Below are 25,600 nucleotides of genomic sequence, written 5' to 3'. Positions count from 1 at the left end.
TATAACGTTATTTACAAACAAAACAAAAAATTAATTAATTAATTAAAAATATAATTATTTAATTTTATATTTTTAAACACTAGTATCCTTATTATGATTATTATTATTATTATTAATAATTTCAATGAATCCACAATTTTTTTTTGTTTTTTTTCTAACAATTTTATCTAATATTTATGATGACAGCAATTGTCTTAAATATTATTATTATTATTATTAATATTAAATAATATGAATTGAGTTTACATATTATTATTATTATTATTATTTCTAATGATTACAATTACGATGAGATGATAATTATAATTATAATTTTTTATATCACATTTATATTAAAAAAAAATAATAATAAATTAAAATTTTAAGTTAAGTCATCATAAGAAATAAAATTATTTTTTTTAATATATAAATTAGACTAAAGATATTTTTATTATTATTATTATTATTATTATTATTATTTAAAAATTATTTTTAATAATTAGTTTATTATTATTATTTTATTACAAATTAACAAAATTAACTATTAATTACAATATAAATAACAAAATGCACACAAACACAAAACAATTTTAATTGATTGAAATGAAAAAATAATAAATTTATTTTTAAACATTAAAAAATTAAAAAATTAATGCCAAATCATATTATATATATTTTTTTGTGTGGTGAGTATCTTTATGACAGTATTTACTATAAAATTGAATAAATAATTAATATTTTATATATATATATATATATATATATATATAACTTTATATATGTTAGCATTTACTGTATTTTTTTATGATACATATATTAATATATATATTTTTTTAATAACATTTTATCATATAAGTAATATAAATATACAATATATATATATAATTGAGATCTCATTATATTAATATGTTTTTTATTTAGTTAATTATTGTTAATTACAATTATTATTATTATTATTATTATTCCACACATACAACAATTTATATTAAACTTTAAACTATATATATATATATATATATATATATTAATAACTTTTTTATATATTAAACAAATAAAAAAAATAAATTATTTGATTTGATTGTATATGTGATAAAAAGTTTAAATATGATACTCATATATAAAACACAAAAAAATGTTATTTACTGTTAATTTATAGTGAGATATGTATTGCATATAAATTAGTATTAAATATGAATGTATATAATTGTCTACAAAAAAAAAATTATAAACTTTTATTTTTTTTATTATAAATATTTGGTATTTTTTTGTTAAACATAAATGTTTTTCTCTAAAAATATTATATTTTTCTATACACTTCATTGAATGCGATTGATATGACTCGTGATTAAATCAAAGTGTAAATATAATATAAATTTTATTTTTGTATTTGTTATAATAACGTATATAATAATAATAATAATTATTATTATTATAAATATTAATGTTTAATATATATAACATATTTGTTTCACAATAATATATATATATATATCGTATATATTGTATATAAAGTTAATATACGGAATTTTTTATCATGATTATGATAAATGTTATAATTATAATATCATATCATATATTGTATATATATATATATATATATATATATATATATATATATATATATATATATATATATATATATGATTGTATATTTATTATGACAATCAAATATATATATATATATATATATATAAATTGATATAACATAATAGTAGCCAATTGTGGTAATTAAAAAATTAAATTGAATTAACTCTATTGATAATATAATTAAATTATATAATTATAATATATTTATACCGTAAATAGTAGTAGTAGTATAACAAATATTAATTACCGGATAATGTATTTTGTTTGTTTGTTTATTAAATAGGTAAATTATTTTTTCACAATTTTAGATTATTATTATTATTATTTTAATAAATAACAAAAAATATTTATTTATTTTTGTTGGTATTATACTCTACACGTAAATAAATATTACTTTGATTTTTTTGTTTGTTGTTTGAATTATCTAAAAATTAAAATTATAATATTAACAAAAAAAATTAGATAGTTTAAACTTGCCTGATAATTGAAACTTATAATAATATTGGTATTTAATAATAAAATTTCAATCATTAATATAAAATTAAAACATAAATAAATATTTAAACAATAATATCATTTATTATAGTTAATTATTATTATTATTATAATTTAGAGGCAAATAATATATACTGTATATACACTACTAAACAAAATATCAAATCAATCAATCAATTATAATCATATAAACTAAATTAATTAAAAGTAATTTAATGATAATCTATTAATATCTTAATAACTAATAATAATAATAATAATATTACCGACGGTAATAATAAAATTTCAATCATTAATAAAAAATTAAAACATAAATAAATATTTAAATAATAATATCATTTATTATAGTTAATTATTATTATCATATTTTAGAGGCAAATATATATACTGTATATACACTACTAAACAAAATATCAAATCAAATCAATCAATCAATTATAATCATATAAACTAAATTAATTAACTAATTAAATGATAATCTATTAATATCTTAATAACTAATAATAATAATAATTTTGGTATTTAATAATATTACCGACGCTAATAATAAAATTTCAATCATTAATAAAAAATTAAAACATAAATAAATATTTAAACAACAATAATATCATTTATTATAGTTTATTATTATTATAATTTAGAGGCAAATATATATACTGTATATACACTACTAAACAAAATAGCAAATCAATCAATCAATTATAATCATATAAACTAAATTAATTAAAAGTAATTTAATGATAATCTATTAATATCTATTAATAACTAATAGTAATAATAATAATAATTGTTTTATATATATATATATAAACTAATGATAATAACAACAGTCAGTCAGTCAGTCATTATCACCACCACTACTGAGGCATCTCTTTGTGGACAAACTTGCCATCGATTCCCTGTCTCCACGGATACCACGGCTTAACTATTTGGCCAAACTTTTTGCGCTCTACTCTCGGGGTATTATCGGGGCGGGAGTTATACGGGAAATAAAATTACATTATAATCAATAGATCCCAATTAAACCCGATAATAATGATAATTACCGATTCGGGGAAAGTCCTGCTCGTGAACCAGTAGATAGTGTACGAGTACGGCGTCCCGTTCGCGGGCCCGTCTCCTGGAACTACGCCACAGATATTCGCCGATCGCATAGAACAGGCCGACAGCGGCCACCGTTCGGGGAATAGCCGACCAAAACGGTCGCTGCTTTTGGACATTAGTATAGACGGCACCGCCAAAACCGATTACACTGGCCACCAGCGGATACCAGACCCGATCAAATTTATGATGATCACTGGGCAGACCGGTTATCTTGAAGAAAGCCTCCACCGGATGATAGCTATCGCCCAGACGTTTCATACCGCAAAACTTTTCGGGTGTATCCCATTCGCTGCGTCCGTCACGTAGTTCCTGGTATCGGGACTTCCAGTCGACCGATTCAAGCGATTGGCCAGTAGTGTCTTGCGGATAGAAATCGCGACCTCTTTCCGATTCGGTACCAATTCGGTCGTCGACTGTCGGCATAGACATTGTTGGCGGCGGTGTTGGCGTTGGCGGCGGTATCTGACTGTCCGATCAACAAATAAAAAAATTGTTAACACATTTAACCGTAATATTGAATTTGTTTGTATATTAAACAATAACACTGTTATTATTGTGTATTATAAATGCCATTTACATGTAAAAAAATTTACATCCCTGTGCTGGCACCTACCTATTCATACATACATATAGACTAAAATACTGGTAAACTATACTGTATTTATTGGAGGGGTGGGTGGAGGTGGGGTGTTGGGTAAATCAATTTAATATATATTGATATATAACTTATAATATTGTATATAATTTAAACTGAAAAAGTTTTTTTTTTAATTAATTAAATTAAAACTTAGTTTACTATAACTTTATTTCTATAACTATAATAATAAGTTATAATTGTCTAATCAATTACCTGTATATTATTATTATTATTATTATTATTATTATTATTATATGGGTTTTAATGGTTAATTACTAAAAATAAAAATAATCTAGTTAAGATATATATATATATATATATATATAATTTATATATATATATACAGTAGTATAGTTATCATAAAATATAACCTAGGTTAATGTACTATTACCGTAATTATGATAGTATCAATATAATAGCTAATATTACAGTTACTAATCAATATAATAATATATAATTATAAATATACAAATGTATATAAAAAATAAAAATAATTATATTTTTTAAAAGTTTTCATTAAATTTTATTAATTAATTTATAATATTAAAAATTTTATAGTTTTGTGTGTGTGTGTATGTGTGTATATGAATATGGACAATTTTAATTTTTTAAAAAAAGATCAAGTTGATTTTTAATTAAATTACATTTAATTATAATTACAATAATTTTTTTTAAAAAAATAGAGAAAAATTGTCACAAAAAAAATTATTAATAAAAAAAAATAAATTAAATTATTAATAAATATTTTAAACAACCGGTTAAGCTATTAATACATTAATAAAAATTTTGTTTTTATTATATTAATGTATTAACAAAAAAAATTAATTTAGGATTTTATTGTTTTTTTTTTGAAATTATTAAATACACACAAATAGTTTATATATATATAGACGCACACAAAAAAAACAATTATCATTATAATTGTTTTTAATTATTAATAATAATAAACTATTTATAGTCCAGAGATAAAATAGTCTAATAATAATAATAATATATATTTAAATATATATATATAAATGTAACCAAAATGAATGTCTCCTCAAAAAAGCCGATTTAAAATTTTTTTTTAATCTTAAATATGAATAAACTTTTTGTTTTTAATGAATTATTTAATTAATGAAATAATGAATCAAATAGTTATCATTTAGTTTTTAACTCTAATTAATTGAATGAATTGTTGCGATAAATATAATAATAATAATAATTAAAAAAAAAATATTGAATAATGAATTGTCGCTAAATGTGTCAACAAAATCAAAAAAAAACAATGAGACAAACAATTAATTAATTTAAATAAAAGTTGTCTACAATTTTGGTGTAGTTTTTGTGTTTATGAAAACAATTGTTATTTTTTAGATGATATTATCAATCAATTGATTGATTGAATCAATCATCAGATCTAATCGATAGATAGTGTAATCAATTAAAACAATCAATGAATTCAAATGAATAATAATAATAATAATAATAAATGACAATAAAGTTTTGAAAAAAGAAAAAAAAGACAGAAAATAATGATTTGAAATATATATATATATGACGACAACTTTCTTCTAGAGTGGATCCGTCCAACTAGTTGTTAGGGTATGAGCCGCCAACAAAAATGGTCGGTTCAATGGATCGACTAATCGTCGTCTTCGTCCTCATCTTCTTCTTCCTCCTCCTCTTCTTCGTCTTCATCTTCCGATTCCTCTTTTTTCGGTACAACTTTCACCGGAACTGGTTTAGCCTTCTTGGCTTTGTATACCTTCATCTCCTAATTAGTAGACAACAACAACAATGGGATCAGTTATATATGTTAATCAATCAATCGGTTGGTTAGTTGGATCAGATCCATACCACACAAATCAATCGGTTGGTTAGTTGGATCAGATCCATACCACACCAATCAATCGGTTGGTTAGTTGGATCAGATCCATACCACACCAATCAATCGGTTGGTTAGTTGGATCAGATCCATACCACACCAATCAATCGGTTGGTTAGTTGGATCAGATCCATACCACACCAATCAATCGGTTGGTTAGTTGGATCAGATCCATACCACACCAATCAATCGGTTGGTTGTATCAGATCCACACCACACCATCAAACACACATACCTTTTCATAGCGAGCCTTATCCTTAGCGGCCAATGCCTCGAACTTGCTCTTCATATCTTCGGTATGTTCGTTCCAACGACGACCCAACTCTTTGGCCACTTCGCCGACAGTTGCGTCGTTCATAGTTTCCTTTACTTTCGGACGTTCATCGTTACAGAACCAGAAGAATGCCGAAAGAGCCCGTTTGGGTGCATTCGGATCCTTTGTACGCTTCCTTTTCCTTCCCTTCTCGCCCTTCGGTGGCTTATAGTTCAACATTTCCCCGTCGTATCGCTTCTTATCTTTTTCGGCCAATACATGGAACCGATTCTTCTCTTTGTCGTTCATCGTCTTCCAACGTTCGGCACATTTCTTGGAGAATTCGGCGAAAACAACGTTTTCATTCGGATGTTTCTTCTTGTGTTCCTCTCGGCAGGTCTGGACAAAGTAGGCGTAGGCCGACATACGGCCGCGCGGTTTGCCTTCAATTTTACCCATAGTTTCAAATCAAACGGGACGTACGCTATAACCGAAAAAAAAAACAGAGATCCGATTAGTTGAACAGTCATATTAACCGCTATTTTTTGATATCACTGGGAGATGGACTGACTGACTACATGAGCGCTATCTATAGTAAGCCCTATAGTAGTGTACATACCGTACACTGTAGTAGTAGTGGTTGGGTAAGTGTTATATGAGATTATACACTGTGTGTAAAGTATATACAGCTTTATATAACATTGTTTGTATGTAATAGTTATGTGTAAAGATATACTGTATAAGAGTCTTATGTATTGATGAGAGAGAGAGAGAGCCTACCAGTGCTACAGTTCAAACATATACTGTAGTTATATGTGTTTGTATGAGTTTTCTATGGCTGCCTATGCAGTATTATTTTATATACCAGTGCTATAGCTTATAGCACACACACACATACACATAGTGCAGTGTTTTTGCTATGCAGTTGAATATACAGTATATATATATATATATAACAGTGCAGTGAATGACATATACAAAAGCGCGCACTCATAGCCCCAGTGCTTATAGTGTATGTATGTATGTGTGCGCTATATTAGCTACAGTAATATCGTATGCTTTTATATATAGCTATATATCGTTATACTTGTGCCCATTGAAAATACTGGTTAGTATAGAGAGAGATAGATAGATATAATACATTACTAACTAACTAACTATACATATACTGTATATAACATACTAACTATACATATACTTACTATATATATATATATATATATATATATATATATATATATAACTAACTAAAAAATATGTATACTTTAACTGCAACTATAACTAACTAACCCAACAAACAAACAACAAAAAAACTAATGTATTTTTCTATGGAGAGAGAGAGAGACCTCTTTTTTTATTATAGCTATGGCTCTGACTATAGTATGTATGACTGACTCGATAGCACTGGTAGGCAGCAGTGGGTATAGTTGTATATTAAGCAGCAGACGACTGGCGCTTAAAAATATCATTTTTTTTGTAGTCAAAACTAAATTAACAAACAAATTGACAATTTCTAGAAATATATATTTGAAAAACATATATACTATTTAAAAATAAAAACATATAAAAAACTAAATTTTTTTAAATGTATTATAGTTTTTATATTATAAGCGCAACGCCTAATGCTATGGCATTATATTGAGTGATAGAAAACACATAGTAGTGTATGGCTGGCTATATACGCGGCTCGGGTATGAAAAAAAACGGTTAAAAACATAGTTAAAAACTTGACAATCAGTCAAATAATTTATAGAAATTAGTTAATTAATAATCAATGGATTAATTGATAGTTACTTACATTAAAATCGATGTGTTTTTTCAATTGAAAAAACAATTTGAAAAACTTAGTAATTTTTTTAATACAGTATTGAACGTTGAATGCAATGGCAATGTATATATGGTATATAAGCAATGGTTTTCAACACACACAGTAGTATTACTATTGAATGCAATGGTAGAGTCTCTATGCAGTAGTAGTAATGGTGAAGTAGTATAGCATAGAGAAACACATACACACAATACAAATCCAATGCAATCCAATGGGAGGCTATGTTATAATATATATATATATATACTGTATTTAGTATGTATATAAAGCAATGGTAGGTTTTTGTAGCTATACTACACTATACACTGCAGTATTAAAGCATAAGCAATAGCACTCATAGTAGCGTTTATACCAATAGGCATAAGCATTACACATAGTCGTAGTAATAGTGAGACTCGCATAGAGACTATAACATTGTGTGTGTGTGTGTGTAGAGTATGCATAGTATGAGGTACTGCAGTATAAGGCTATATATATATATATGTAAGCTATAGAGAGTCTATGCTATTTCAATGGTGTACTGTATATATATATATATATACAGCACTAGTAGTTGTATTTGAAAAACCAGTATATAAATTCAATACATAGCATTCAATACATACATACATACATACAAACAGTCATATATTATTTTATATATAATATTGAATTGCATAGAGACTTGACTTGTGAATAGCATAATACATAGAGACTAGCATTTCAAATGGGGTTTACTATACTGTATATACAGTATATGATTGGCCTATTCAAGTGCGCCGGCATTTAATCACCCCAATCACACGGGGGGGGGGGGGGTAGTGGTGGTGAGGGTTTTTTTGAGAGGGGGGGGACATACATACCAACCAACAACAAAAAAACCTGATAACATAACCATAGATTAAACTATACACAATAATGTTTTAGACTAAAAAAGCCCCGAAAACTTTTCTATCAATGTTAAAAACATATTAACACCCCCCTATTCAGCCAACCCTATCTAAACATTATTAATGGACAGCAGTCACCCGTTAGGGGGGTGTGTGTGTGTAAGGGTGGGGCACAAACTTAGTTATCCCGGGGGGGCAGGGAGGGGGCATTCAACTGTTATTTTTTTTTATTTATTTTAGTTTAGTTTAATTTTTGTTGTTGTTGTAAAAATAATATGGCCACCCTACACTTTGTGTGTATTATATTTATTTAATTTTAATTTTTAGATTTAAATATAAAATTTTTTTAAAAAAAAATATATTAAAACATTAAATACTATCAATAGATAAATTATCTGATAATTTTTTTTTATAAAATTACCATGGATGATTTGAAATTTATTTATTTATTTTAATAATACTATTGATGATAATTTTTTTTAATATTTTTTTTTGTTGGTTGTATTTATATATAAATTTTTATTTTATTTTTTGAATCATATATACATTATGTGTGTGTGTCTAATGTGGCGCCAATTTTTAAATCATATAAATAGTATTTAATATTACAGTATATAAATAGTATTAATTTTATTAAAATAAATAGATATTCAAATGCATATATAAATTTATTTTATTTAAGTGCATTGATTTAATTTAATTATTAATTAGTTATCTAATGTATTATAACATGAATGATAATTTTTATATACAGATTTTTGTTGTTGTTGTTTATATACAGTATTTAATGGTATTTATAATATGTGTGTGTGAAAACATGTATACACTACACTGTATGTGTGATTTTTAATGGTATAATTTAATGTACAGTATTTTAAGTAATACCATTCCTACGCTCCCACCTACACACAAACATACAAACACACAAACACACACAAACACATACATACATACATACATACATACATACATACATACATACATACATACATACATACATACATACATACATACATACATACATACATACATACATACATACATACATACATACATACATACATACATACATACATACATACATACATACATACATACATACATACATACATACACACACACACACACACACACACACATACATACATACATACATACATACATACATACATACACACACACACACACACACACACATACATACACATACATACATACATACATACACACATACATACATACATACATACATACATACATACATACATACATACACACACACACACACACACACACACACATACATACACATACATACATACATACATACACACATACATACATACATACATACATACATACATACATACATACATACATACATACATACATACATACATACATACATACATACATACATACATACATACATACACACACACACACACATACATACACATACATACATACATACACACATACATACATACATACATACATACATACATACATACATACATACATACATACATACATACATACACACACACATACATACACATACACATACACATACACATACATACACACACATACATACATACACATTGAAATTTTTATATACAGTATTAACAAATTTTTATAATATTTAAAAACAACAAAATATTTTTTATTACTGTATAATCATTAAACAAAAATTTATTAAATACAAACAGTAGTAGTAATAGTTAGTGATGTACCGATTGCAAAATGCGCAATTGCATTGCTCGGAAATTGCGTGAAATTGCCGCAATTGCAAAAAGCTCGATTGCGAAAATCGCAATTGTAACATAGAAAAATTTATAATTTTTAAAAAATTAACTAAATTTAAATGGCAAAGCAATATGAATAAAAACATAAATTAATTATATAAAATTTAATTATTTTATCATAAAATGTTGCTATCTAAAAACCATGTAAAAATAATAATAAATTAGTAAATTCTCTTAATCTATTGTAAACAAAATTTTTAACGTTATCAAAGTTAATTTTTATACATTCCCTCATGCGCGCAATTTCAAGCAATTTCACGCAATTTTCCGCAATTGCGGCAATCGAAAATTGAATTGCGAAAAATTACCAACACTAGTAATAGTTGTTAGTTAGAGGGAAAAATAATAATAATAATTAAATTACTAATATTTAATAATTTTTATAATAGAAAAATATTTATATATAAATTATTATTATTATAAATTAGTACCGTATATATATATACAGTATATAAATTTAATATAATTGTTATATTTCAATGTATTATTTGTTGAAAAAAATAATTACATTTTTTCATAAATATATATATATATATAAAAAATTATAAGTGAACTTCAAAAACAATAATGCATTTTGCAATCAAATTAATTGTTTGTTTTCATATATATATATGTATATATATATATATATATATATATATATATATATATATATATATATATATATATATATATATGTATCGGTATATAATAATAATAATAATAATAATCAATGGTGTGATTATAATAAGCGCAATAAAAGTTATGCCAAATGCTAATTATATATAATATTTTGTATAATTTTGTTGTTGTTGATGCTATTTATTGTAAAATAATTTTAATTAATATACTAATTAATTTTAGTATTTTTTTTTGTTTATTTTTATACAAGTAAACTAATTAATATTATAAATTAAAATTTTTAAGCAAAAGAGTTTTTTTTTAAATAATATATTACTAATTAAATTATTAATTAATAACAATAATAGTGATAATTAAATTAAATATAAGTATATATTATTTTGAGTTTATAAATTTCAACTAAACTATTTAAAAAATATATGTTTAAATATTTTTGTTGTTGTATTTTTTATATATATATATATGTATACTACTATATATAACTACTATTTTATTTATTTATTTTAATTATTATAGTTATTTTTATATGTCACACACACACACATTGAAATTTTCATATATTAATCATATAATCTATTCAATATACATTATTATTTATTTTTTTGAAAAAATAATTATTTATTTTTTAATTTTCATATATTTATATACATGAATTATAATAACAAATAAAATAAATATCTATACAATAAGAGTATCAGTGAAAATCAATTGTAATTTACAATATATATATATTTAATTAAATGATTATAATGAGCGCAATAAAAGTTTTATAATATTATAGAAATATAGATACAAATTATAATGATATATTTAAATAATTTATATATAAATAATATATTTAAAATAACTTAATTTAAAATCTATGACTATATGACTATTTAACTGTACAATAGTTTATTACATTGTATTTAAATATTTTTTTATAATAATTTTTTTGTTGTTTGAAAAAAAACTAAAACAATAATATATAATACAATAAATTTATATATAAAAAATAATACATAAATACATTATTAATAATAATTATATCAACAATTTTATAATAATTTAAAATTAATCAATTGGTAAGACTTAGCGGGGGGAGGGGGAGGGGAGGGGGTGGAGAAATATAAATTACATTTTTAATTATAATTAATTAATTAATTAATTTTCAATTCAATCAAACATTGCTTTCACTTTTGTTGTCCTCATTCTCGTTGTTTTCGTTGTCTTTGTCTTCAGTTTCTTCGCCGCCGACACCGATAGCACCGATAAACTCCAAATACTTTTTGACAATCGACGGCCAATTGATAACTTCGGTTATGGGTTTCGGTGCTTCACCCTCTTCGGTCATCGACGGCCCCAACGTACGTGACATATGACTGGTCGCCCGGGATGCCCGACGCTGGCCGACCAGCCATTGCTTGGTAGCGACAACACTGGGCCGATGAGCCAGCGCTGCCGTAGCCAAACCGACCCGTCCTTTACGTTCATTCCTCAACCGTTCCATCTTCTGGTAGATCATATACGGTATACCGATGAATACGTTGATCGGCGACGGTGTCGGCGATGTTAGGTTCATATTACGGATCAGCTTAGCCCTACCGAACTTCCACTCAGTATCCGACTGGGCCTGTATGCGCTGATAGGTATTGGACATCATAGCAATCAACAAATTTATCAATACGACTACCGTGACCATCATATAGATACCGAATACTAGTTTCATAATAATTTTGGCAATCGGCGGCGACAGGTGCATGGGCGGCATATAGTCGGGTTCGACCAGTCCGAACAGGGCATAGAATAGCATTTCAAACGTATCCAGCGGTGACTGAAATTCTTGGCCAACCGACGGCAGCGTACCGTTGATAGTGTCGGGCGGTTGGAATACTGGCTGATAGATGGCACAGACATGTAGGGAAAAACCGACCATAAATATGCCCAAAATGGCCAAAAATCTTAGCAGATCTTTGATCAGATCCCGGATGATGACAGCCCACGGCCCGAACAGATGATGAAATGTTAGGAAATTCAAAAACTCGAGGAATGATAGAAGGAGTGCCACCGCCAGCAACTGATTACGACAGTATAACATCACCAGTCGTTGTTCTTCATCAAACAACTGGAACAGCGTCGATACGATGGCCGCAAAATGGACAATAACGGCAATAAAACAGACAAATACTACGACTACTTTGATACCTCCGAGACCATCCCGATCGGCCGGATTGGTAATTTCGGCCAGAAAAACGCCGAGAACAAAAGTGGCCAGCAACCATTCGTGCCAATGTGGCCATTGACTGGTATTTTTGTACAGCGGTAGCCACGGGTTGACCGTTGTAAACGTTAGGATAACAATGAAAAATATATGCGATACTAGATATAGCATAAATTTGATGATCGGTTTGTTGGACAATCGGTTGCCGATAGGACACGAAACGATTATCCAGATCAGGGGACAGACCAGAAACGAAAAAAATAGTACCAAAAATTTCCACCCTGCCCATTTCATATTACCGATCCATACGTTGGTCAGATATTGTTGGACAGCGTGCTGGGAGACGACATCTTTGCGTTCAAGTTCAATAAGGACGTCCAGAAATTCGGTACCTTTATGGTCAACTGATCGCAACAATCGGCCAGCATTGTTGGTGGTTGCGGCTATCGATAGCAGATCCGTGGCAATCTGGTCACAGTATTCGCAGGCAGCCTCAAGATCGCGGGTACGATCTTTTTCTTTTTGCGATAGATTTTCGTAGCATTTGGCCAGTTTGACAGCGGTATCGATGGGTGCCGGCGATACCAGTATAAACTCTTGGATGGGTTTGTTTTCGTGTTGTTTCGAACAGACCATCAGATCCAATAGAAACTATGTTAAACACCAGAGATTAGATGTGTGATAATTGGGTGATAATTTGGGTGATAATTGGGTGATAATTGGGTGATAATTGGATGATAATTGGATGATAATTGGGTGATAATTGTTAGACAACTTTTTTGTTTGTTTTATTTACCGATTTGTCTTCCATAAGACTCAGGGCGTTATGCTCTTTCTTGAACAGATAGCTGAGTACTTGAAAATGTCCGGCACCGGCAGCACAGCACAGCGGCACCCGGCCGTCTTTGGCCCGCAGTGTCGGATCGGCACCGCTGTCCATAAGCAGCTGAACGACTTCCAGAAAGCCGTGTCGGCTGGCGTAGTGTAATGGTGACCATCCTCTCTATTAAATTGATATAACATATATAGCAATTGGGGAACTGTATGCTGAAAATAACAAACATTATCTTGTGTATTAATCTGGGCTCCCTGTCCCAGTAACAGGTTAACCATATCGCGATGTCCATATGAAGCAGCCAAATGCAATGGTGTTCGACCGTATTTATCGGCCCGATATAGTTGTTCGGTTGTACGGCTAATCAGTAGTCCGGCCACCAACAAGTGGCCACCCTGTGCAGCCAAATGCATAGGTATTGTTCCCTAATTTTTGTTCCCAATAAATATTGGTTGATTGATTTTTAGGTATTGTATTTGTAATTATGATACTAATTATTTATTGATAGCTAAACTAACCACAACTTCGGTAGGCGTATCAACGGTAACACCTTGACTGTTGAGCAATAGCCGTACCACTCCTTCGTGGCCCGACTGCGAGGCCAAATGTAATGGTGTAATGCCGTACTGTTTTGGGACATTGATAATAGACGTTATAATAGGCAATCGGGTGTCAATAGGCAGCATACATTTAAATCAATCTATTAATCAATCAATCAATTTCATACATCACCGCTGGGATCAATTAGTGGCCGTTCACTTTTGATGGTTGCCGGCACCTGGGTCAGCATTTCGCCGACAAAATCTGCCTGTCCAAAAGCGGCCGCTACGTGAAGTGCAGTCAAACCAATCTATATATATAATAAAGTACAGTATATTAATAAAGTTAGCTTATGTGTGGTGGGGTTGGATGGAGGAGGAAGGGTTATATAAATATATATATAGCAACTGACCCTACGGCTGCACACTTTCCAGTGGGCTGTCGACTGTTCCTTGAGTGCACTAAGCACTTTGATGTGACCATTTTTGGCCGCTGGCCAACAACAACAACAACAAACATACATATATATTATTATAATTACCCGTAGATTACGGTAATATATATATATATATATTTTTAAACAGATTTTTTTTTAGATTTCAATCGTTTAGATAGAGGACATACCTAAATGCAAGGCTGTATAACCTTCGGCATTCTCATCGGTAGCTTTGGCACCGGCCTGTAGCAGCACCCGTACCACTTCTACGTGTCCGCCCTCGGCAGCCAAATGCAATGTTGTCGACTTTGTTTTCTAGGATATACACAAAAAACGGTTATTCGGGTAATAATAATAATAATTTTCGGGGTGTGAGGTGGGGTGGGTGGGGTGGAGGGGGTATACCGACCGAAATTCTTGCATTGATAACCGAATCCTGGTTGAGTCGCATCAGTTCCTTGATAACGGCTACCGAACCCTTAGCAGCGGCTATATGGGCACAGGTATAGCCGTTTTTGTTCGGCACCGATAGCCGTTCGGGATTATGTTTGAGAAACAATTTCAGTACATCCGAGTGGTCGTGTTCGGCGGCCAAATGTAACGGTGTTTGCGAGTGCTAACCGGATCACCCGTTTAGAGGCCATTCAATAATAATTATTATAAATTAAAAAATAATTAATTAATTTTTCAAAAAATACATTATCAGTGGCGTTGACATCGGCTTTCATTGTCAGCAATGTATTGCACACTTCCAACTGTCCGCTTTCGGCGGCCAAATGTAACGGCGTTTGTTTGGTCTGTATTTTTTTTTAATTATTATTAATGTTTTATGTCAACCAATTAGATGGGAGGGAGGGGTGTGTGGGGAGTATAGGTAGATACAAACCAGCGTAAAGGCATCGAGTAGGGCACTGTGCTCGAGGACCAGCTGTTTGACTATGGAGTTGAAACCTTTTCGGGCGGCCAAATGCAACGGTGTCATACCGTGTTTGTTGCGTACGTTAACAAATGCATTGCTGGCCAACAGTATGTCCACTACTTCCTCGTGGCCAAGTTCGGCGGCAATGTGTAGTGCGGCTTGACCTCTCTGGGTTGGGGCGCGGGAGTTGGTTGGTTGGATAATTAGTGGTTATGGTTTGACATTAATTATATGGGGCACCTGTATATACTGTATATACCTCATCAAATACGTCTACCCGGGCGTTTTGGTTGAGCAGCATCCTGATAATATCGGCATGTCCCTGAGAGCACGCGTAGAACAGGGGTGGCCAACCATTCTATATAGGGGGGGGGGTAATGTATAATAATCGGTAACGGTATAATTTTCCGGGGGACAGTTGTGTTATCCATCATATATGTGTGATGGGGGTATGGGTGGTGGTGAGTGGGGTAGGTGTTTAAGATATGTAAACGTGTTTTTAGTGTGGGTGTGTGGGTTGGGTGGGGGTTATAATCTCAATAAATAAAAATGGCGGACCAACTTTTGCTTGTTTATTGCAGGCTATCTGTGCGTCCATTGGCTGTAATAGACTTAAAATTTCTTGCAATGTATTAGTATTTCCCGATTTAGAGCACCAGTGGACAGGATTTTCTCCTTTCTATTAAAAAAACCAAAAATTGTTTTTATTTTATTAATAAATTTATAATAAATTTTTGTTTTTTTTATTTTATATGTAATATATAGTGAAATAGTTAGTTAATTACTTCAGATGTTTCTGCCATTGGATTGCCGCCGGTTTGCAGCAACAATCTCATTAGATCCCTGTCCTCGTTGACGTAGTGGGCATTTTTGGCCAACAATGAGGCCGTATAGTGAACCGAACTTTCACCTTGCTGCAAATTAAAAAAAAATTTAGTTAAAAAATAATATTATTAGGAAAAACATATATCAAAACATAGGGGAAGGGCCTAACAATACCCCCGTGGATTAACAACACCCGGAGGTTTAACAACACTCGGGGGTTTAACAACACTCGGGGCTTAGCAATACTCGGGGTTTAATAACACCCCCAAGATTAACAACACCCCGGGATTGACAACACTCGGGGTTTAACAACACCCCCGGGGTTTAACTACATATTAGTAGTGGTATGTTAATCTGTCAGATGATTAAGATTAATAGGATTACACTACAGTTTTACTAACTTTATTTGATTGATTAACCAGCCGTTTGGCCTCATCCTTGCTAAACGTATCGATGGTGTACTGGACCATCGACTGGACGATCGGATAGTGGCAACCCTTGATGGCCACGTGCAGCGCATTTTCGCCCAACAGGTTTTGCAAACCCGAGTTGGCTTTGTCTTCAAGCAATAGTCTGGCCGTTTCGATGAAACCGTTGCGGGCGGCAAAATGTAAGGGTGTTTCACCGGTCTATTAACAGACAAACAATTGGACAGTTAGTTAAGCTTATGGATGTTAGCTCATGTATACTTACATCTTCGACGGCGTTAATCTGGGCGCCGCTTTTGATAAGCATTTCCACACATTTGATACCGTTTTCAATACGCGAGGCCGTATGCAACGGTGTTTCACCGTTTTTACCGGCCGTCAACTGGACAGCGGCACCCATTCCCAGCAGTGCTTCGACCACTTTTTCGTGGCCCGATTGTACCGCTATATGCAAAGCGGTAAAGCCTTCCTATTATCGGTGTTGTTGTTTAGCATCAGTTGTCAATAAATAACAAATTAGTTTTTTTTTAGGGATCAGATATGAGATAAAAAACGGTTTCGCAATAATCCACAAAAAAACATACATTTGTTTTTGCGTCGACACTTTCGCCTTTACCGACAATCGACTTGACAACCTCTACGTGTCCACGACTGGCCGCCATATGTATTGGTTTGGCACCGGCCTATTGTTGGCACAGTTAGTTAAATTATAATTTTTTTTGTTTATTACCGATAGTACGGTATTATTCAATAATAATAACAATACCTTATTAGGCATATGCAGAGCGACACCCTTTTTCATGAATACCAGTGCAGTTCCCGGATGGCCGGCAGCCGACGCCAAATGCATTAATGTACTGCCATCCTATACCCCCACACCACACCCCGGGATGATAATAATAATAATAAGGATATGTTTTATTCAAATATATCTAATATTATATATATATGACAAACCTTTGTCCTTTGATGTACCGATGCCTTAAATTTTTCGGTCAAAAAATCTACCGTTTTCATGTGACCATTTTCGGTAGCCAAATGCAACGGTGTCCGCTCGAGTAGGTCCTGTATGTTAGGATTGGCTCCTACTTGATGCAGAAATTTAATAAACGGTTCTTCACCGTTAATGGCGGCCATATGTAGAGCTGTCTGGCCGTCGGCCTATTAAGTGGAGGAATGGGATTAAGGGAAACGGTTAGGTAATAGATATTGCTATACATTTTTGGCGTCAACATTGCCGCCCTCGTTGACCAATATCCTCAACATATCCAGATCTTTGCGTTTCATTGCCAAATGTATGGCCGTCTCGCCCGTCGACTCCCGTTTCCAGTTTGTCTGGTCTTTGGCCATCAATTGTAATAGTTCTTTGCATACGCCATGATTGCCGCACTCGAGTGCCAAAAATAACGGTATATTTCCGTCCTAGACATACGATAATAATAATAATAATAATTAAAATATTTTTTTTTTAGTTTAAATTATAGAAATTAATAACTACTGTATATATATATATTTTTTTAGATTAATTATTTCAGTATTAGTATATTATAACATAAAATATTATAGACTATAGACTATAGATAATTGATTGAAACATTTAATTATTATATTTTTAGAAATTGTATGTAATATATACAGTATATATAATTACATATATATATAACTAAATAATTATATATATATATATATATATTAAATGTAAAATATTTGTGTACATATTTAGTGTATTAGTAATTTTAGATAAATTTTTTTAAAAGTTTATTAATAATTATTTTTTTTTCATTGTTGTTGACTAAATTAAATTGTTCCTGATACTTTAATATTGTATTGTAATCTATTTAGTAATTTAAAAAAAACATTTTAACAGATTATAAATTTAAAAAAAATTAATTAACAAAAAAAATTTACTACAAAAAAATGTGTTTTTAATTTAATACCTAAATATCACTTAAATATTACTTTAAATATAAATAGCAATAAATTAAAAAAATATTATTATTATTATTATATCAAATTAAATTAATATTGATTATTAAACAAAAAATATATATACAATAACTATTTTTTAATATTAATAAATTAATTGAAAAAAAAATTAATTATTATTTTTTTCAAAAAAAAAAAAAATAATTACAGAATCAGGTGTAACGCGAACTTCTTTAGGACACGACTTGAGTATCAGCTGTAGGGGTACTACAACAGCACCGGTAGGTTTCTGGGCCAACACATGTATAGGCAATTGTTTTTTATCCTTTATTTTACAACAACAAAAAAATCAATCAATAATTAGTATTTAGGAAAGTTATCATTCAATAATTCAATGCCAAACAAAAAAATTGATTGATTTTTTTGTTTGTTTGTTTTATTAATAAAAAATTATTATTATTATTAATAGTAACTAGAATTTAAAGGCATTATTATTATTAGGATCATTGAGTAGTTTAACAAAAAATAAATTATAAATAAATTAAATATAATTAATATGCTTAAAAAAAATTAAACCTACCCCTCCCGGTATCATTGGATCAGCTCGGTTAACCAATAATAATCTAATGGTATCCTCTCTAGCGTGAGCACAGGCCAAATGTACAGCTGTTATGCCGTCCTATTAAAAAAAATAAATAATTTTTTTTAAACAAAATAATTAACAATTTTTAATTCAATAAATTTGTTTGTTTTGTTGTAATTATTATATTTAATTTTGAGATTTTTAAAATTTTTTTTATTTGGTTAATAGGAGAGAAAAATTATTATTAAATTATTATTGTTTTGTCTTCAATAACAAAAAAATTGCTTTTATCCGAAAGTTTTTTTTAAAAAAAATATATAGTATTAATAGTTATTGATAATTATTATTATATTATAATTTTAAATATTAATTTATTAGTAGTTATTAGTTGATTATTATTATTATTATTATTAGTTTATTTATAGTTTTATGTGACTATATTTGTGTTTATTTTTGTTGTTAAAAAAATTACTAATTATTTAATTGTATTTTCTATTTATATATTATCAATATATATATATATAATTTTAATAGTAATAATATACTCAACTTTAAAATATTATAATTTCATATATCTATGTCATAGCTATGTCTATGATATGTATTATAAACTATTGAATATTTTATGGAATTTTTTTTTAAAAAAATAATTAAATAAAATATTAATAAATAAATAGTTTAATAAAAAATTTCCAAAAACAAAAAATAATTTCTAATAACTAATAATAAAAATATAATAACTAATAAAATATATAATAATTTATATTTAAATAAAACAACACTACCGGACACACACCCACCCACCCGTCCTCCTCCCCATCCCACCCCTCCCGATGCTCTCACCTTTGCTTTAACATTGACCGGATAGCCCAACTCGATTAGTTGGTCGACAATCTGTATGCGATTGTCTTTGACGGCAAACATCATCGGCGACCAACCGGAGTTTTCCGACACACACAGGACATCGGCTTCGATGTTATGTTTGACGGCATACTTCAGGACAGTATCGACACCGACCCAATCACCTTTGCGGCACAGGGCCATCAGTTTATGATTGAAATCGGCCGGTGCCTTATTACGTGGTTCACCGACGGATGACCGATGCGTGGCAATCGGTTCGTCCATATAGGCAAAGTCAAGCAATGCCGCCGATGACTGTTTTCGTTGTCTACCGGCACCGGCTCGTTGTCCACCACCACCACCACCACCGCCGCCGGGCGATCGGTCTTTCGATAGACTTCTATCTTTTGATGTCGACCTACGAGTCGTCGTTGTTGTCGATGGTGTAGTCTTGTTGTCTTTGCTACCTCTGGACGTACTTTTCATTATTGATGAATCGTTTGAAGCGCCGCCGCCGCCGGCGGTTGGTGTTGTTGTGGTCGACTTTTTCGACTCTTTTCTGGTCGGCATATCCTTACGCGATTGTCTGGGCGACGGCCCCATGGGTTCAAGTTTTTGTGCCGGCACTGGAACTCTGTCCGATCGGCTGGCGATACCGTTAGTAGTAGTAGTAGTAGTCCGGCCGGGACTAGGAGTTGGTTTTGTTGTTGTTTTTGGTGTATGAGCAGCACCGCCGCCGCCACCGCCGCCACCATTAGCTACCGAGTCTTTTGGCAAACGTGACGGCGATATTCGGTTATTCAGACCGACCGGTTTGGTCGCTAACGATGAAGCTGACGGATGTGTGGCTACAATCGGTGGCAACGGTTTTAACGGTGCCGGCAATGCCGGCGATACAGGTACCGGTGCCATAATGTCTAACTGTTGAACCGGTATCGAGACGTGTATCTGTTCCAGTAGTTTGTTGTTGTTGTTGGCATCCTTTGGCAGCGGATGTCGGGCCAGTACTTCCTGTTTCGATGATCGCTGATGATTGTGGTGCTGCTGCTGGTGATGGTTCAGTATCTCCTGTTGTGTCTCCTCCAGAGGCACTGTCTGCAGCCGCTGTACAGGCGTTACCGGACCAGTAAACCGGACGGGCGATACTGGAAAATCACCGTAAATTTCTTTGGGTACCGGTGCCAGTCGCTTATCACCATTGTTACCGTTACCATTACCACCACTAACAACACCATTGACAGTATGGTTGTTATTGTTGGTAATATCTTTAAGGTCGACCTGTTGTAGCACTTGGATAGGTGTGTCACTACCACCCGGTGGTTGTGTTAGCTTTTTTGCAACAGTATTACCGATATTATCGTAGATATGCTGTCCGGCGACCGACGGTTTTTTCGACGGCACCACAACTTTCCGTTTTTCGCTACCGTCACTGACAAAGCCTTCATCGACAATACGTTTGGTGTCGTCGTCTGTCTTATCCTTTTTCGATGATAACAACACTGATGTTGAAGTTGAAGAAGTTTTTTCGGATCCATTACTATCACTACCATTGATGGTCACATTGTTATCACTTTTTTGGTCAATTTCAGGCATTTTTTTATAGGTTTGTTTGCAATAAAATTATTATTTTAAAATAAAACACAATTTATTTATATATTAATTATATATTAATTTATTTATATATACACTTAAAATGATAATAATAATTATTATATAATAATAATATTAAAATTATATTTTTTTGGTTACATTTGTATCTTGTACACTTTACTAAAACAATTGTTTTATACACATATTTTTATTAAAAAATAATAATTAAATTTATTATTATTATTATTATTATTAGAAAAATATATATAATTTCAGTTATTTTTTATATATAATCAAAATTTAATTAATTTTTTTAATATATATATGTATTTTAATTATTTTTTTTATTACGAAAAGTATAAATATCTTTTTTTAACAATAATATACAACAAATTAGTATATATACTAACATTTATACATTTATTAATACTATAAATTTGAACTAAAAATGATGACATTTTTTTGTATACTTAATGATTATCAACAAAATAACAAAAAAAAAGTTTTTATATTTATGAGTAGTTTTTCATTAGCTTTCTCTATGAATAATTAGAAATATTCTGTAACTGAGTGGACAGGTAGCTAAAGGTGGAGCAGTTAGAGAGAGAGAGAGAGAGAGAGAGAGAGAGAGAGAGAGAGAGAGAGAGAGAGAGAGAGAGAGAGAGAGAGAGAGAGAGAGTAAAATAGCCGATACCTAAATGTTGTTATGGAAACTTGTTAAGTGCTTTTTTCGGCTTTATTTTATTACTACGTGACCACACATATCCTATCCATATATATATATATATATATATATGATATATCCTATTCAACAAAAAAGCTAACCAAACCTATCTACCTGTCCATCTATTACTTGGCTATAGTATAAAAAAAGTGCGACATATTATATATATGATATTTAAAAGACTAGATTATAAATGCAATCCTCAAGAGAGAGAGAGAGAGAGAGAGAWAGAGAGAGAGAGAGAGAGAGAGAGAGAGAGAGAGAGAGAGAGAGAGAGAGAGAGAGGTATATATATATATATATATAGAGAGAGGGTTGCCTATGATTATTGTAATAATAATAATTATTATCAATAAATATCATATATTATACTACTGTATATTGTATACTAAATATTGATATCTATGTCACCGATAAAACACAAATTTGTACAAAAAAATGTATTTTCAAATATTTCATATTAATAATAATAATAATAATAATTTAATTTGGTTGTATAATTTTATTTATTTATCTTAATATATATTTATTTAATCTATAATTTTTGTGTGTGTTAATTTTATTTGATAACTTTTTAACTTTGCTAATTTTTAAAAAAAAAATAAATAAAAACAATAACAAATTTGTTAATCAAAAAAAAAAATAAACAAAAATTATAAGTTTATTTATTTTGTTTTTTTTTGAAAAATTAAATTAAATTGAAATACATTTATATTTTTATGTATCAATGTATAGGGGCCCTAAATAAAGCAACCCATTATAGGTCAACCATATATATATAAACAATATTATCATATAATAGACATCAAAAAATTGTTTTACAAATATATATATACTGTATATAAAAATTTGTTGGTAAGCCTTGAACTAAATGGGTTTTAATGTGAATCCGCGACAACAAAGTTGAAAATTATTTTTTTATTTTTTCATTACTACAGTACAGATCAATATAGTTATCTATTAATTATTATTATTATTATTAACATTTTGATGACAATGTGTTATATATATATATATACTGTGAAATAAAATAAAAGTATTGATATCAACAAAATTAAAAATTAATTTATTTGTTTTTTAACAATAATTTCCACAATGTGTATGTAATCAAAAAAATAATTTTTAATAATTAGGTTATCATTAAAAATAAAATTGTTTTTATACATAGAAATTATATATTGATTTTGAATTTATAGTATATATATATATATATAAAGATTTCACATGAATTCAATGTCAAACATAAAAATTTAATCAAAAAAATAAAACCACTTTTCTCTGGTTTAAAAAAAATAAAAATAAAACAAATACTTAATATTTATTATTAGTAAATAACAAACAAAAAAACAACTATTGAATAAACATTATATAAACTAACAATTATTAATAAATATGATATAATACAATATTGTACGTTAAATTTGTTATAATTAAAAAAAATAAAAATAATAATGTTGATATGTGTGTATTAATAAGCAATGTTTATTAATCCAGGTCACACATTATAATTGCAAAACTATGCAATTAACTAACAATTTTTATGTATAATAATAATAATAATAATACTAACTAAAAGCAGTGACCATTAAATGAGAAATTAAAAAAATAACTTACAGAATATTCTGTAATATATATTCTATAGATATATACAGTATATATATATTACAGAATATTCTGTAAGTATATTTATATATATATTATTCATATGGTTAGCACTTATTATTATGCAAAACACATAATCGTATAGCGTTTCAAATGAATCATATGATCTCATATATATATATACAGATACAGTATATTATTTGTATATAATATAAAATAATACTGTATTAATAACACACTAAATAAATTGTATAATATATATACAGTATATACGTAAACTGTATATCAATCTATTATCTATTTGTTATCATTTTTGTATTTACTGGTATGATAATTAAAGTATATACCAATATATATATATATATATATATATATTCAATATGTGTATATATAGGTGTGTTTGTAGTAAAATATACGATAAATTTTAGTTTATTATTATTATTAACATGATTATCAAATATTCTATACTAATTAAAATAAATAAATATTTTTTATAATATAATAGTAAAAAATAATAAATAAAATTAAAATTTTTAAAAAAATATATACATTTTTTATAAGTTAAAATTTTTATTTAAACCATTTATTATTATTATTATTATTGGTAAGCAATAAAAATATAATATATATACATTGAAAATTTATTTTTAGAAAAATTTAAACACTTTTTTTTAGTTATTTATTTAATAAAAACAAACAAACATTATATTTTATTATTTAATCATAAAATAATATATATATATATATATATTAATAATAATAATAAATCCCATATTATTTTTGAATATTTTTTTGTTAAAAAATTGCAAATTATTATTAATAATAATATTTTTTTCATGTAAATAAAAACATAATATATATATATATATAAAAATTAAAACAAATCATAAACAACAAAATTTAAAAAAAACAAATAACTGATTATTTTGTTTTTTTGTGTTTATAGTTATAAAATAAAAATTAAGTCTACGTTTTTAAATTTAATAATTGAGATTGGTACATTATTATGCTAATAATTATATTGGTTTTTTTATAATAAAAAAACAACAATAACAACAACAAATAAATTGAGTATTTATATAAATATATATTTTTCAATAT

The 25,600-nt window shown here is 29.0% G+C and overlaps 3 protein-coding genes across 3 annotated transcripts; all 3 read right to left on the bottom strand.

Annotated features, from left to right (window-relative positions):
- Positions 1-2,821: 2,821 nt before the first annotated feature.
- Positions 2,822-3,736, bottom strand: LOC128961372 (uncharacterized). Its single transcript, XM_054307607.1, has 2 exons — positions 3,108-3,736; positions 2,822-3,010 (listed from the first exon to the last, which is right to left on the bottom strand). Exons 1-2 carry the CDS (start codon positions 3,592-3,594, stop codon positions 2,919-2,921), a joined length of 579 nt encoding a protein of 192 aa, XP_054163582.1. The 5' UTR covers positions 3,595-3,736; the 3' UTR covers positions 2,822-2,918.
- A 1,224-nt stretch (positions 3,737-4,960) lies between these two features.
- On the bottom strand, positions 4,961-7,969 carry LOC128961879 (high mobility group protein DSP1-like). Its single transcript, XM_054308190.1, has 3 exons — positions 7,721-7,969; positions 5,905-6,406; positions 4,961-5,558 (listed from the first exon to the last, which is right to left on the bottom strand). Exons 2-3 carry the CDS (start codon positions 6,379-6,381, stop codon positions 5,427-5,429), a joined length of 609 nt encoding a protein of 202 aa, XP_054164165.1. The 5' UTR covers positions 6,382-6,406; positions 7,721-7,969; the 3' UTR covers positions 4,961-5,426.
- A 4,241-nt stretch (positions 7,970-12,210) lies between these two features.
- On the bottom strand, positions 12,211-22,176 carry LOC128962274 (uncharacterized). Its single transcript, XM_054308642.1, has 22 exons — positions 20,587-22,176; positions 19,741-19,839; positions 19,369-19,485; positions 18,453-18,656; positions 18,192-18,395; positions 18,001-18,099; positions 17,819-17,917; positions 17,500-17,703; positions 17,208-17,435; positions 16,767-16,895; positions 16,544-16,660; positions 16,241-16,339; positions 15,949-16,149; positions 15,761-15,859; positions 15,472-15,678; positions 15,251-15,377; positions 15,039-15,118; positions 14,814-14,936; positions 14,605-14,712; positions 14,314-14,511; positions 14,048-14,254; positions 12,211-13,902 (listed from the first exon to the last, which is right to left on the bottom strand). The coding sequence occupies exons 1-22, from the start codon at positions 22,174-22,176 to the stop codon at positions 12,211-12,213; spliced, it is 6,231 nt and encodes a 2,076-aa protein (XP_054164617.1).
- Positions 22,177-25,600: the final 3,424 nt, after the last annotated feature.

This window comes from Oppia nitens, unplaced genomic scaffold (assembly GCF_028296485.1).
Source record: "Oppia nitens isolate AA-2021 unplaced genomic scaffold, nextdenovo-longstitch-racon4-pilon3 scaffold14_pilon_pilon_pilon, whole genome shotgun sequence".
Taxonomy (NCBI): domain Eukaryota; kingdom Metazoa; phylum Arthropoda; class Arachnida; order Sarcoptiformes; family Oppiidae; genus Oppia; species Oppia nitens.
This window is presented reverse-complemented; position numbering and strand designations above follow the sequence as displayed.

Excerpts from the sequence above, each read along its gene's own strand:
- LOC128961372 (XM_054307607.1), bottom strand. The coding sequence starts at position 3,594 with ATGTCTATGCCGACAGTCGACGACCGAATTGGTACCGAATCGGAAAGA. Across the intron at positions 3,011-3,107 it reads GCAGGACTTTCCCCGAATCG|AGCGCAAAAAGTTTGGCCAA; the intron begins GTAATTATCATT and ends CCCCGAGAGTAG.
- LOC128961879 (XM_054308190.1), bottom strand. The coding sequence starts at position 6,381 with ATGGGTAAAATTGAAGGCAAACCGCGCGGCCGTATGTCGGCCTACGCC. Across the intron at positions 5,559-5,904 it reads ATAAGGCTCGCTATGAAAAG|GAGATGAAGGTATACAAAGC; the intron begins GTATGTGTGTTT and ends TCTACTAATTAG.
- LOC128962274 (XM_054308642.1), bottom strand. The coding sequence starts at position 22,176 with ATGCCTGAAATTGACCAAAAAAGTGATAACAATGTGACCATCAATGGT. Across the intron at positions 17,918-18,000 it reads CTCTGCATATGCCTAATAAG|GCCGGTGCCAAACCAATACA; the intron begins GTATTGTTATTA and ends TGCCAACAATAG. Across the intron at positions 15,860-15,948 it reads TACTCGATGCCTTTACGCTG|ACCAAACAAACGCCGTTACA; the intron begins GTTTGTATCTAC and ends AAAAAAATACAG.